The 14,338-nt window shown below is 32.8% G+C and overlaps 1 protein-coding gene across 1 annotated transcript; it reads left to right on the top strand.

Annotated features, from left to right (window-relative positions):
* Window positions 1-11,408: 11,408 nt before the first annotated feature.
* LOC109341576 lies at window positions 11,409-11,967 on the top strand (the record flags this gene model as incomplete). The annotated part of the gene is made up of 2 exons (XM_019579510.1): window positions 11,409-11,583; window positions 11,722-11,967. Coding segments are annotated over exons 1-2 (421 nt in total), but the record flags the coding sequence as incomplete, so codon positions are not given.
* Window positions 11,968-14,338: the final 2,371 nt, after the last annotated feature.

The following is a 14,338-nucleotide window of genomic DNA, read 5'->3' as shown; positions in this document are numbered from 1 at the left end:
TTTTTCTATTTCATTATTATTTCAAAAACAAAATAGAGAAAAAAATCAGAATTTATTTTTAAATTGTTATCCTTGATTCAATCTGGTTAGTCTCTATTGCAATCAAGACATTCAATCAAAATTATTTTATTTTATTTTATTTTTGAATTGCAATCCAAATATGAACTAATCAATTTAATTACATTATGAAATCAAACATGTCATTATAGAATTAATTCCATAATTATGAAATCAAATTTGTAATGATTAAATTTTTTTAATCAAAGTAATCATATTTTTTAGCTTATACATTTTTATTATTTTTTATTATTAATAACACGTGAAGATAATAGGCCAGAGAAATTAGATATTCATAACATACATGCAACCATTTTGACACAATTTAAATGATATCAAGACGATCATGTAGCTTTAAACCATAAGGTTAAGTAATTTTATAATTTTAGGCAAATTAAGATTTAATGTTAGTAAAATATAAATTAGGAATCCAACAAAGCTACAGATTGCCTTGCCGACAAATTATAATAGATTCATGTAATCTATTATTATCAACAAAAGTGGAAGACAATTTGACTTTTTTCCTTTATTTTATCCTTGACTTTAGACATTTGTTTCAGTGTTATTCAAATTTTAGTATCTACCAAATTTTGTGAAGAAGATCTTGTTCCTAACTTTGACAAAGTTTTGACGAAGACACTAAGATCACCAAAATGAAGTAAAAGGAAGAAGACCTTGAAGACATAGAAGATCAAACTTCAAGATCAAATAGTTTTTAAGTCTTCAATCTGTAATTCTATCCTTAAAGCTTTAATATATTAAGTGGAAAAACAATTGGAAAAATTTTAGTCAAAAAAGTCAATTTTCAAAATGCCAACTAACAGGTTACTAGTAACATGTTACTTGAACTGTGTGACAGTAAGACAAATGTAATAGGTTGATTAATTTCTTTGTATTAATAAAGTACAATTGTTCAAAGAGATGCTTACACTTTTGAGGTCAATAACCAGGTTTTAAGCCAAAATCTAAGAATCTTTATTCATCTTATTGTTCTCTTTCTTTCTTTATCATTATCTTTCACATTATTCTCTTGTTATTCTTGAATAAAACTTGCTCATGTTTTATTATATTCTTCTCTTGTTATTCTTGAGCAAAATTGCTCGTATTTCATCATATTTTTCTTTTGATATTCTTGAGCAAAAAATGCTTATATTTTGTCATATTCTTCTCTTGTTATTATTGAGCAAAAATTGTTCATATTTTATCATATTCTTTTGCGTTGGTCTAGTGATGTAAGACCTTACTAGATCCCTAAGGCCGAAAGTTCGATTCCTAGGAGCGACACTTGTTGGGAGAGACATCCACGAACCCCGTAAAAGATTATTTCCTAACCCAAAAAGGTGAGGGGATACCCTTGGTAGTAACAAAAAAATATTCTTTGACCTAGAAATCAATATGATATTATTAAGCATTATTATTCTTGAACAAATATTGTTCATATTTCATCATATAGATTTCTCTCATTCTTTGGTCAAGAAACAAAGATGGTATTCTTGAGCAATAATATGATTTGATCTCATTTAATATATTTTTCTATTGTGTTGGTTCTTGATGGACAAGATCATTAATTTCAATTCATTTTCTTCTAAGAATTCTTCTATTTCTTCTATTAATTCTCTTACCATGGACTTGCTAGTTTCATGTTCTATATTTTGAATAATTCTTCTATCTCTTGAAATTTCTTCATTGAATATCTCAACTTGAGTGACAATAAATTTGGTCCTGCATTCCTTTCAATGATCAAGAATATTATGCAGAACTTCAAATTGCGGATTTTCTAACATAGGCTTTTGAGCCTTTTCAATTCCATCATCTTTGTCCAAGATAGGAGTTGTCAACTCCACTCTCCAGCTTCATCAGGGAGTGTTGAGATATATTTTGATATTTTGGGTTAATATTGTATTGAGCTAATAATTAGTATAAATTCACTTATCATTTAGTTGATTAGTTAATTTTGGTTGCTAGGTTAGCTAGTTTTGATTTCTTTTATATAAGACATTTATTGTAACTCTTCTATTTAATTCAATATCATTCTATCAATGAAATACACGTGTCTTTTGTTCATATTTGATTAATTCATTTTATTCTAAGAATTCTTCTATTTATTTTGTTAATTCGCTTAACACAACTCTGCTAGTTTCATGTACTATATTTTGAAGAATTTTTTTATCTCTTTAAATTTCATCTATTCAATAGTCTTCTTTGACAACATTCTATTCAATCCTTAACTTGCATGAACATTGTTTGCAACTAGTGAACAAAGACTTTCCTACGACATATGCAAACAGGACAGAGAAAGAAATGCAAAGACATGCAAACCTTCATTCAAAGGCTTTGGAGGTTTCTTCATTTAATCATCTTTTTTTCAATATGGGAGTTATAAATATTCACTCTCCATCTTGAGGGGGTGTTGAAGTATATTTTTTGAGTTAATATTATATTGGACTAATAATTGGTTTAAATACATTTATTTTTTGTATTTCAATGATTAAAACATATGTAAAATAGATTAATTAGTTAATTAGGAGTTAGCTAGAGTTAAAACCTTTGTATTCTATATAATAAGTTGATTAATTTCTTTGGAATCAATCCAGCCAATCTATTCAATTCATTCATTGAATCAAATCCACGTTTTTTTCTGACTCTTTTATTTCTAATACATAAGTATTAAATCATGGACAATAAATAACCTTGTCTTTGGTTCAGAGTTATTGTTGAATTGGAATTTTCATACTGTTGTTCTTCCTTGGAACATGAATTACATTCATCTCTAATCCTTTCAAATATAAAGAATAAATGAATTACTTGGTATATATAATCATGTAGACAATCAATTACTCAGTTTATACCTTGTACATCAAATTCAAAATCAGTACTCGAATATCTACCTCGTGTTGTACAATTGTTGGTAGTATGATTAGACAAATCCTGATTTAATAAGCAGGAAGATAGATTGTCTGGCATCTCTGGATAATTCTGGTTCACATAAATTTGGTTCATGGTACCATATCTGTTCTTTAGATTTACACCTAATGATTGATATTGAAAAATCTTATCTTTCCTTTGTGAGGGGTCACGGATCGTACTTGGTAGGGTATGGATCATAGAAATTGAACTTGCATTGCTATTCATTTGAGTATAAGTTTGATTACTTTGATTAAGCATTATTATTAAAGAACTGTTTGACATGGTGTTCTATTCATTGACATTTCTTGTGAATACAACTATTGAGAATGCTTTTTTGTAGCTTGTTTCACCATTGCTCTTGAATTATTTATATTATCATCACCTAAGATACACTTTCTTTTATTTCTTGCAACTAAAGTTGGATCCTTTGGATTTTTAAGCGCCATATCCAATTAATATAGAAAGCAATTCCTAAAAGCAAATCATCACTCTTTTCGTAAAGTGTATTTGTCCATTATGTAAACAACCTACAATAGCTAGAAGTGTAAACTACTAAATCAACAATATAAGGCTAATTAAAGTATAAAAAAAGATAATAAAAATAGTACGAGAGCCATCCTTATGAACACCTTTTGCTTTTTCTCATGTTATGCATAAGGAGGAAGATTGCCCTGCAAGTAAGGCAAAGAAGAAGGAAGCATGTGGAATTTGACTCAGATGAGGAAAATGTGAACAAATAAATGCAGAAAGTCTTAGGCTCTACGATTGATTCATAGTTTAAATTAAATGATATTGTGATGTAGTAAAGAGCACCAAAGTAGATCCATAGAAATGGATTTACAAACTCAGCAGCGCAATGGAAATACTATAGGACAGTCTTCGAAAAATATTCTATTATACGCAGGAAAATTACAATATCCTTTCCACACTCTTCTCATACAAGAGATACAAGTATAGTGTTTCCCGTTGAGATCCCTCCTATTAAAATACTAAAACATGTAGTACCAATGAGTAATAGAGATGAAACCTAAAATTAACTCAGTGTACTTTTCACACACTACACTTTTTAGGATTTACTCACACTCTCTATTTTTACTCACTACCAGAAACTATAACTTATTCCTTCTGCATTTTTTCTCTGCTTCAACTAAAGAAGAGTGTCTCTATTTATAGAACCACATGACAATCTCCGGAAAACCCTCAAATGGTAAGGGAAAAACCACATGATAATCTCAAAAAAATATTCAATTGTATGCCGGACAATACAATATCCTTTCTACACTCTTATCACATAAGAGGTACAAATATAATATTTCCTAGTGAGGCTCCTCCTATTCAAATACTACAACATGTAGTACCAAGGAGTAATAGAGATGAAACCCAAAATTAACCCATTATATTTTTCACACACTCTACACTCTTTAGGATTTATTCACACTCTCTATTTTTACTCACTACTAGAAGCTCTAAATTATTGGTTATATGTTTTTCTCTACTTTAACTAATGAAGAGTGCCTCTATTTATAGAGGACTTATACAGTTTGAAAAGACTGCATAATCTTTAACTACACTGCAATTTTCTATTGGCCTACTCATTCAGGTCTGCACCACCCTAAACTTTCTTTACTTTGCAACGAATACCTTACTTCATTGCCTTTGAATTATTACACATGGTTGGACTCCACAATTCTCCCTCTTCAGCCTATGGGGAATTTGTTTGGAATGTTTATCTAGGATCTAAGCCGATAGACTTGACACAAAGTTGAAGCTTTTCACATGCTACAACTTTTATCATCATGTCAGCGAGATTTTTCAGTGTGTGGATCTTCTCCAGCTTGACCTATTGTTCTTCAACTATATGGCATAGTCAATGATATCTAACATCAATATACTTTGTATGAGAGTAGTACATAACATTTTCACTTAAATCCAAAGAACTTTGACTATCACAATGAATCACATACATTTCATGATTCATTCTCAATTGTTGAAGAAACCTCTTCAACCAAAGCATTTCATTTCATGCTTCAGTCATGACAATGTATTCCGTTTCAGTTGTAGATAAGGAAACACACTTCTACAACTTTGACTACCATGATGCAGTTCCCCTACAAAAGTAAATACAAACCCCAATATAGATTTTCTACCATCAATATCATCTGCCATATCTGAGTTTACATAACCTTCTAAGATTATGTATGGTCCTTAAAAGTACAAGCACATTTTAGAGCTGCCTCATAGGTCTCTCAAGATCCATTTTCCCGCTTCCTAATGATTTTTGCTAGGATTAGAAAGGAACCTGCTAACAATTCCAACCGTATGAGCGATATCTGGACAAGTACAAACCATGACATACACCAAACTCCCAACTGCGAATGAGAATGGAATATTAGCCATGTCATTCTTCTCTTTCGAGCTAGTGGGGAAACTCCTTTTAATTATATTAAAGTGATTGGCCAATGGTGTGCTAACTAGAACCCATTCCACATATCGTTCCTATGACAATTATAACTTCTTGGCCTTTCGGTCTCACAAAATCTGCATGCCCGAAATTTGCTTTGCAAGGCCTAGAATCTTCATATCAAAGGATGTTGATAACTCTTTCTTCAACTCACCAATCATCTACAAATCTTGTCCCACTATCAGCATATCATCCACATACAACAAAAAGATAATGAGTTTGCCCCCTGTAAATGTTTTAACATATACACAATGATATGCATCAATCTTGATATATCCATGACTCATCATGAACTACTCAAACTTCTTTTATCACTACCTAGGAGTCTGCTTTAATCTATATAGAATCATCTTCAATCTGCAAAACATGTTCTTCTTCCCAGTTTCTTCAAATCCATCTCGTTTATCTATGTAGATCTTTTCCTCCAAATCTCCATGGAAAAGTGTAGTCTTCAAATCTAACTCCTCAAGCTCCAGACCCAAGCAAGCTATCAATCCGAGTATAACTCAAATAGAACTCATTTTGAACATTTCAAATATTTTAAGAAAATCCTTTCAATATTTAGAATGACTAGAAAAGATACCATCCTCCATTTGCTTGATCTAAAGTCCAATAAAGTAATTCAATTTTTCATCATGCACATCTCAAATGCACCTTGCATCATCTTACCAAAAAGCTACACAATTCATGTTAGATGAACCAAAAATAATATCATCAACACAAATTTGTTCAAATAAAGTATGGTGATTTATTTTTTTTGATAAGCAATATAGTGTCAACCTTGCTTTTCACAAAACCTTTTTCACTTAAAAAGTTTGTTAAATGGTTGTACTAGGCTCTAAGCGTATGCTTTAAGCCATAGAGAGCTTTCCTAAGTTTATATACATAAGAAGGGTGTTTATGATATTCAAAACTCAGAGATTGTTCCACATAGACCTCTTCTTGAATATAACTATTAAGAAAGACACTCTTTACATTCATTTTAGAGGTGTCAAAACAGGCCAGCCTGGTTGGGCCGACCCGCCCAAGCCCAAATACTTATAGGGCTTGGTTATCATTTTAGACAATTTTTATTGCATCCGGGCTTTTTAGCCCGACCCAGTTGGGCTATATGAAAATCGGGCTCGGGCCGAGCTTACCCAGACGGGTTCAGGCTACCGGTTTTCCTTATTTTTTTAATATTTTTTGGAACCTTTGGCTTTATAATAAGTCTTAGGTAAAAATTATTTTACAAAATAACTTATAATAAAAAATAGATAATAAATATTATATGATGAACTTTGAATAAAAAATAGAGTAATGTCTATACCATAAATATTTATAAATTACAATAATGTGATAAAGTTAATATTGTAATATTTTCCTATTTTGCATAATATCCTTTTAAGTCCAATAAAAAATAATGTATCAAATCAAATTAGAAGATATTAAACCATGTAGATTTCACTTTTCCTTTCTTAATCGTGTACCTAATTAGATTTAACTTCTACAACAAAAACATAATAAAGAAAATAACTTTTGCAATAAAACTAAAAGACAACATAATTTTTTCCCGTAGAGAACTCCACACAACCAAATTTAATATAATAGTTCATAATAAAAGTGTTGATAAAGAACATACAAAGCATAATATTTTTTACAGTATCTAGAAGTTTATATATTATAGTGAAGTCCAAATTATATTGTGTTATAGAGTGAGAGTCCAATAAAAATGAGATATTTAATAAATTAGTTATTTTAAAAATTATATATGTGGACTTCAGGTCTTAACTAAAAAATAAGACATTAGATCTATAAGTTTGGTTGTATTGGGCATAGGAAATGTGTTAAAAACGTTATACATTAATATCAAATTATATATATATATATATATATTAAATAGATTAAATAATTTAAAATTTAAATATTTTTTTAATATTATGCGGGCCGACCTGCCACAACCCGCAACCTACTTAGGGTGGGTTTGGGCTACAATTTGATATGCATAAATTGTATATGGGCTTTTTAGCCTGGCCCGATTTAGCTCGAACCCGATGTGGGCTAGGGGGAACCCGTCCCAGTAGCCCGTTTTGACACCTCTAGTCCATTTGATATAGTTGAAAATTTAAAGAACATGCATATGCAAGCAATAGTCTAATAGTCGCAAGTCTAGAAATTGGAGTGAATGTTTCATCAAAATCAATTCCCTCGTTCTGGTTATACCCTTGTGCTACTAATCTAGCTTAATTTCTAATGATAATGTCATTTTGACCAGATTTGTTATGGAAAACCAATTGAGTTCTTATAACATGTTTACTATTTGGTCTAGGAACAAGTTCTCAAACCTCATTTCTCTCAAATTGATTGAGCTCTTATTCCATAGCATGAATACGATGCTCATCATCAATAGCATTATCAATTTTTGATGGTTCATTTCTCTCAATTTTTGATGCTCATCATCAATAGCATCATTTAAATTAAAGCGAGAAGAAACTCCCTTATTTTTATAACCAATGATGTTATCGATAGAGTGATCTCTGTGAGTTTGTTAAGAAGAAAATAGGTGTAAAAATATAACCTCGGTATCACAAACAAGTATAGGAAGGTATTTTATTGTCTTCACAGGAAATTACTTAAAATTATAGTCTTTCTACTCTTAACTGTTTCTCAGCTCAATACCTTTTTTGGTTGTTTGTTGTGTGACACAAACACTTCGATTGTACATTCCATTGATAAATGTAGTTGAGGTTAAACTTCACACTCAGTCTCAGTTTCCACTTTGATTCTTTTATTTCGTATTGATGAGTGTGAAGTTATGTTACATTTGCATTGCATTAACTTGCATTTTAGGACATAATTAGGACTTTAGGATTGCTTTTAGCTTTTATTTCTCTTTGTTCTGGTTGAGCGAGTGTTTTTGGCTATGTTGTGCAGTTTGGATGGATTGAAGCAGAAAAGAGTAGAGATTGGGTGCAAGAAGATGGAATTCAGCGCTGAGATTATGCGAAGACCAATTGAATGGCAAAAAAGTTGCTTTAGAGCCTAGATTGAAGATAAGCTACTTGAAGTAAAGACGCCATATACACCTACGATCGTAGATGTTATATTCTATTCCTATTTTTTAGATTTTTTTTTGTTGGGCTTAACCCAATATTTTGTAATTAGGATAAATGAGGGTTCTCCCTCAAGGATTAAACACACTTTTACATTACACTTCTCTAATTTAGAAATTGAGATTCTCTTCTCCATCATGAGTGAGTAATTCCTTTTTTTTTTCTAGGATTAGGGCCATGCCCTTTTAGATTCAATAAACACTTGTTCTTACTTTTATTTCATTGAGTGTTGTGGTTTGAATCATTAAAGGGAGTTTTATTCGTGTGAGTTGTTTAGCCAATAAATTACACCTCTTAGATACATTGGGAAAGGACCGAGAGGTGAACCCAACTATATGATCATTCAATTATTCAAACCAGAATCCTAATTCATGAGAGTAATATTAGGATTCTCGGGGGTGTCTGGAATTGGCCTTCGGTTGCTACGAAGTGATTGGATAGAACGATTCAAGTAAATGATTCGATTGATAATTGTACCATGAGAGTTGGTGTGATTTCAATTGAGTACACATGTCAGAGCTCGAGAGAGGATGACACATATCAAAGAGAAATTCACCCTCATAACTTAAAGTTCATGAAAAGGAGCAAAACAAGGGTTTGCGAGTGTAAAGGTGAAAACCCTAATCCTGTAAACTCTTCCTAAATTAGATTTCAATCACTTTTCACCATTTTTATAATTATTCTTATGAATTGTTCAGTTGTTCTAAATTCACTTTTAATTCCTATTTGAGTTAAGTATAAATTAATTGTTATAATTAAAGGAATTTTCTAGTCCTCGTGGGATCAATATTTTATTACTTGACAACATAATCATGCACTTTCGATTTTCCATATTAAGGTTTTTACGCTGTTGTCGGGGACTGTGTCAAAATTTCTTTAATTCTCAATTAATTGATTACACTACACTAGTGTATTATGCTTTTTCCTTTTTTTGGGTACCTCTGTAGGTTGCTTATTTGATTTATGCAAACTTCAAATTTCTACTCAAAACCATAAAGGACGTTCCGTAGAAAAAGAATGCAATAAATAGAAAGAGTAGGATAAAGACGTGCACATGTACAAACAATGGTTGAACGAGATGAAAAACCACTTCGCGACTATGCAACCCCTAATGCTCGTAGTTCACGTCTTGGAATAATCCACCCAACTATTGAGGAAGAGAACTTTTCTTTGCCATCTACTCTGATCCAAATGGTGATGCAATACCAATTTGGAGGAGGAACTCATAAAGATCTGAATGCCCATATTGATCAGTTCTTGGAATTCTTTGAGACTATAAAGATCCATGGGGCTTCTGAAGATGTCATTCGTCTCTGCATGTTTTCATATTCCCTTAGAGACAGAGCTAAGACGTGACTAAGGAATCAAAATTATGAAATTCAAGCAACATGGCGAACTTTGGAGGAGGCTTTTCTCAAAAAATACTTTCCTCCTTCCAAAATTATGCACTATAGGCACCTCATCCAAAACTTCAGTCAAAAGGATGAGGAGTAAATTGCTGAGGCATGGGAAAGATTAAATAAGCTAACTGAAGCAAGCCCTTGTCATGATATTCCACCTTGTATCCTGGTTCAGAACTTCAACAGTGGGATAGACTTTCCATCACAACAATTGTTGGACCCTTCAGTAGGTGGTGCCTTCGTATGCAAAGGAATTGATGTTTCTACAAAGATCATAGAGAATGTGGTTTCCAATCATCACCAATGGGCGAATGAGAGGAGACATCATCCAAGGAGAGACTCGGGTGCACAATATTCATGAAATCAAATGGAAAAGATAATTTCCACGCTTGAGAACCTTTCCCAAAGGTTTGGAAAACTAGAAAAATATCATGCTAATGTTGTTGGGTCTACTGCAACATGTGAGGTGTGTGGAGAAAAAGTTCATGAGTGGTCCGAATGCAAACACTTCACTGAACATGGAGCATTGGTCAATTAACAACATGAATTGTGCAACTACTATGACTATAAGGAGAGGAACGAACAACAATTCAACCCAACATACAGGCAGAACAATCCCAACCTTTCTTGGAGGAGCAACAACATTCTGAATCATCAATGTCAGGATGAACCAGGTAACAAGAAACCTCCAACAAGGTTTCCACATGTACAATATTCTCCTATTGATTATACTCTTATAACATTAATGGATGGTCAGGAAAAATTGCTTATTAACCAAAATAAATTTCATGAAGATCAAGTCATGATTAATAAAAGTTTTTCAAACATGTCAATGACTTGAATTCTAAAATAGAAAGCCTGACCATCCATAGTAAAATGTTGGAAACACAAATTGTCCAACAAGCTAATAATCCTAATAGGCAAACAAAGATGTTTCCAGGACATCAAGAAAAAAATCCAAATAATGAATTTTGTAAAGCTGTCAAATTAAAGAGTGGAAAGGAATTAAGTGACATTCCTCAAATTGCGAAAGATGCACTAATAGAAAAGGAATATATTGAGACACATCTCCCTAGAGGGGAACAAAATATTGAAAAAGTATCCAAGTATGTAGCTCCGCCATCGTATGTACCACTAGTTCCTTTTCTTTAAAGATTAGCAAAGGCAAAATTAGAAAAGAAATTTGGTAAATTTTTGGATATTCTTAAGAAATTATACATTAGCTTATCCTTCACTGAGGCACTGTAGGAGATGCATGCATACACAAAATTTCTTAAGGATATTTTATCTAATAAAAAAAGACTAGATTACTATGAAACAATTGCTTTAATTGAGGTGTGCAATGCTTTAATTCAAAATAAATTACCTCCTAAATTAAATGATCCTGATAGTTTTTCTATCCCATGTTTAATAGGAAACACTAGTTTAGATCATGCCTTTTGTGACTTAGGGGCAAGTGTGAGTCTCATGCCCTTATTCGTGTGCAAAAAGATGGAAGTGGGTGAGCAAAAACCCACTACTATATCACTTCAACTAGCATATAGGTCAGTGAAATTCCCTATATGCATCTTAGAGGATGTTTCTATCAAAGTTGAGAAAATTTTCATTCCAACAGATCTTGTAATACTAGAGATGGATGAGGGTTCACAAATCCCAATCATACTAGGTAGACCCTTTTTGGCTACTGTTGGTGTTGGTGTTGGTGCTATAATTTATGTAATGAATGGAAAACTTTCCCTAAGCATAGGAGATGAAAAAGTTGAATTTGATATTGCTAAATCTATTAAACAACCTTATCTTGAAGATTCAAGTTGCAGGGTTGATATGTTGAACCATGTTGTAAAAGAGAAAGCAGCTAGAGTGCAATATAAGGATCCCTTGGAGAGATGTATGGTAGATGATGACACTTCGGACGCTGATAAGGAAGTGGCTAAGGTTATTGAATTTCTTAATACAATCCCATCACTTCCTCACAAACCGCAAGATGAGAACTTGAAGGTAATGCCCAAATCTGAAGATTGGGAGAAGGGAAAAACACCAAAAACCCCAGGTATGAATTTCTTGGACCCAATTCATCTTATCCAATTGTCATTAATGCCAAGTTTAATTAATTTGAAACTGAAAAATTGCTAAGGGTCTTGAGAATGCATAGGAAGGTAATAGGATACACATTGGATGATATTAAGGGCATAAATCCTTATTTTTGCATGTATAAAGTTTTCATGGAACCTAACCATAAAACTTCAATTGAAAATCAGAGGAGACTAAATCCTTATATGAAAGAAGTGGTTAGGAAAAAGGTGCTAAAACTTTTAGATGTTGGGATAATATACCCTATATCTGATAGTGAATAGGTGAGCCCAGTTCACATGGTTCCTAAAAAGGGTGTGATGATTGTTGTTAAAAATGATAAAAATGAATTAATACTAACTAGAACAGTCACAAGCTAGAGAATGTGCATTGATTATAGAAAATTAAACACTACCACTAGGAAAGATACTTCCATGTCCCATTCATTGATTAAATGCTTGAAAGGCTTGCTACACATGAATATTTCTACTATTTAGATGGGTACTCGAGATTCCATCAAATACTCATTCACCCTGAAGACCAACAGAAAACTACTTTCATGTATCCTTATGACACCTTTGCCTATAGGAGAATGCCTTTTGGGATATGTAATACCCTAGCCACTTTCTAAAGATGCATGACTGCAATATTTTATGATTTTATAAAAAACATAATGGAAGTTTTTATGGATGATTTTTCGGTTTATGGACTTTCATTTGATGATTGTTTAACAAATTTGAAAGAAATATTGCAGAGATGTGAGGAACTGAATCTTGTATTAAATTGGTAAAAATGTCACTTCATGATGCAAGAGGGTATTATGTTGGGTCATTTAATTTCAAGAAAAGGGATAGAGGTGGACAGGGCAAAAATTGTAGTAATAGAAAATATGCCACCACCAATTAACATAAAGGGTGTTAGAATTTTCATATGCCACAACCAAGATTGTGATATTTTATCCAAAAAGTATTGTTTTAAGTTGGTTTTTCTCAATTATGCTTAAGATAAGTGTCATAAAAGTGAATCTGCAAAACATACCTAAATTTCATACACTTTTGTGTCACTTATCTTAAGCATAATTGAGATAAACTAACTTAAAATCATACTTTTTGGATAAAATATCACAATCTTGTATATTTGTGTTTGTATTTCTCTTTAATGTGTTTTTGTAGGATTTAGAAAGAAAAAGAAAAGAGAATAAAGACTCATGGTCCAATAAGAAAAAGAAGTCAAACTCATGGTGCTCAAGCAGGCAGCTTAGCGTGGACCAAGCCACGCTGAGCTGACCTGGACACCAGCCTGCACGGTATCCAACCTGGCTGAGTCAAACCAACCTGGAATAGACCAAGATGCTCAAGCAGGCAGCTCAGTGGACCTGCTTGACCGCTCAGCCTAGCACTAGACAAAGCCTGACACGGCCAGAACACAAGCTTGGCACGGTCAGACACAAACTTGGCACAAGCCCAAGCTTCTCAAGCAGTCAGCTCAGCGGTGCCACATGTATGCTCAGTGGTGAACCAGACACTTGACCAGGTCAGCAAGCACTAAGCCACGTCTAAGTCAACATGGTCAAAACTGCTCAAGCAGGTAGCTTAGCGGTGCCACATGTGTGCTTAGCGGTATGCACCCATAATTGACTTAGCCATCAAGAAACCATAAAGTCATGCATGACATCATTTCAAGTAGCCCACCATAGGCTTTTCAGGAGAAGCTCACCAAAGTTGGTCCCATAGTTCACAACTAGCTTTGGTGAGTCAAGCTTAAGGAGGTGACAAAACTACTTGACCAAGTGACCAAACCTATGCTGAAGGGTTTGGTCAACTGCTGAGTGGTGCAAACAAGCAGCTTAGCGGTGCCAGGGAAATTCTATAAATAGGAAGGAATTTCTTAGTTCATAGAAGTTCTTTTTAAGTAAGTTTTATAGTTTTTAGTTTATAATTCAAGAGGAGAAAGGAGAAGGCAAATGAGATGCAAAAATCCATTTTGTAATCTCATTTGGAACTTAAAGCATCCAATCCTTGGATGGATGGCTCATGCTCCTCACAATATCATTTGAAAGTTGGTTATGTATTTTTCTTCTTCTTTTATTCTAAATTTAAATTTTAATCATTCAAGTTGGTGCTTTGGTTAATTTTATTTGTTTGAGAAGTTCTTAATGCTCTTTTTAGATTGATCACCTAAAAACCGATTTCAAGTCATGAAAAATTACTTGTCTCAAACACTTAACAAATAAACTAAGAAGTAGTTGTACTACTTAGTTTGTTTGCCAAGTTAAACATGTTTTTCTTAAGATCTTATATTCATTACTACTTCAATATTAGAGTACCAAGATTAGGGTGTGACAACCTAGT

This window comes from Lupinus angustifolius, unplaced genomic scaffold (assembly GCF_001865875.1).
Source record: "Lupinus angustifolius cultivar Tanjil unplaced genomic scaffold, LupAngTanjil_v1.0 Scaffold_507, whole genome shotgun sequence".
Classification (NCBI taxonomy): Eukaryota; Viridiplantae; Streptophyta; class Magnoliopsida; order Fabales; family Fabaceae; genus Lupinus; species Lupinus angustifolius.
Note: the sequence above shows the minus strand (reverse complement) of the source record. Positions and strands in the feature narration are given on the sequence as shown.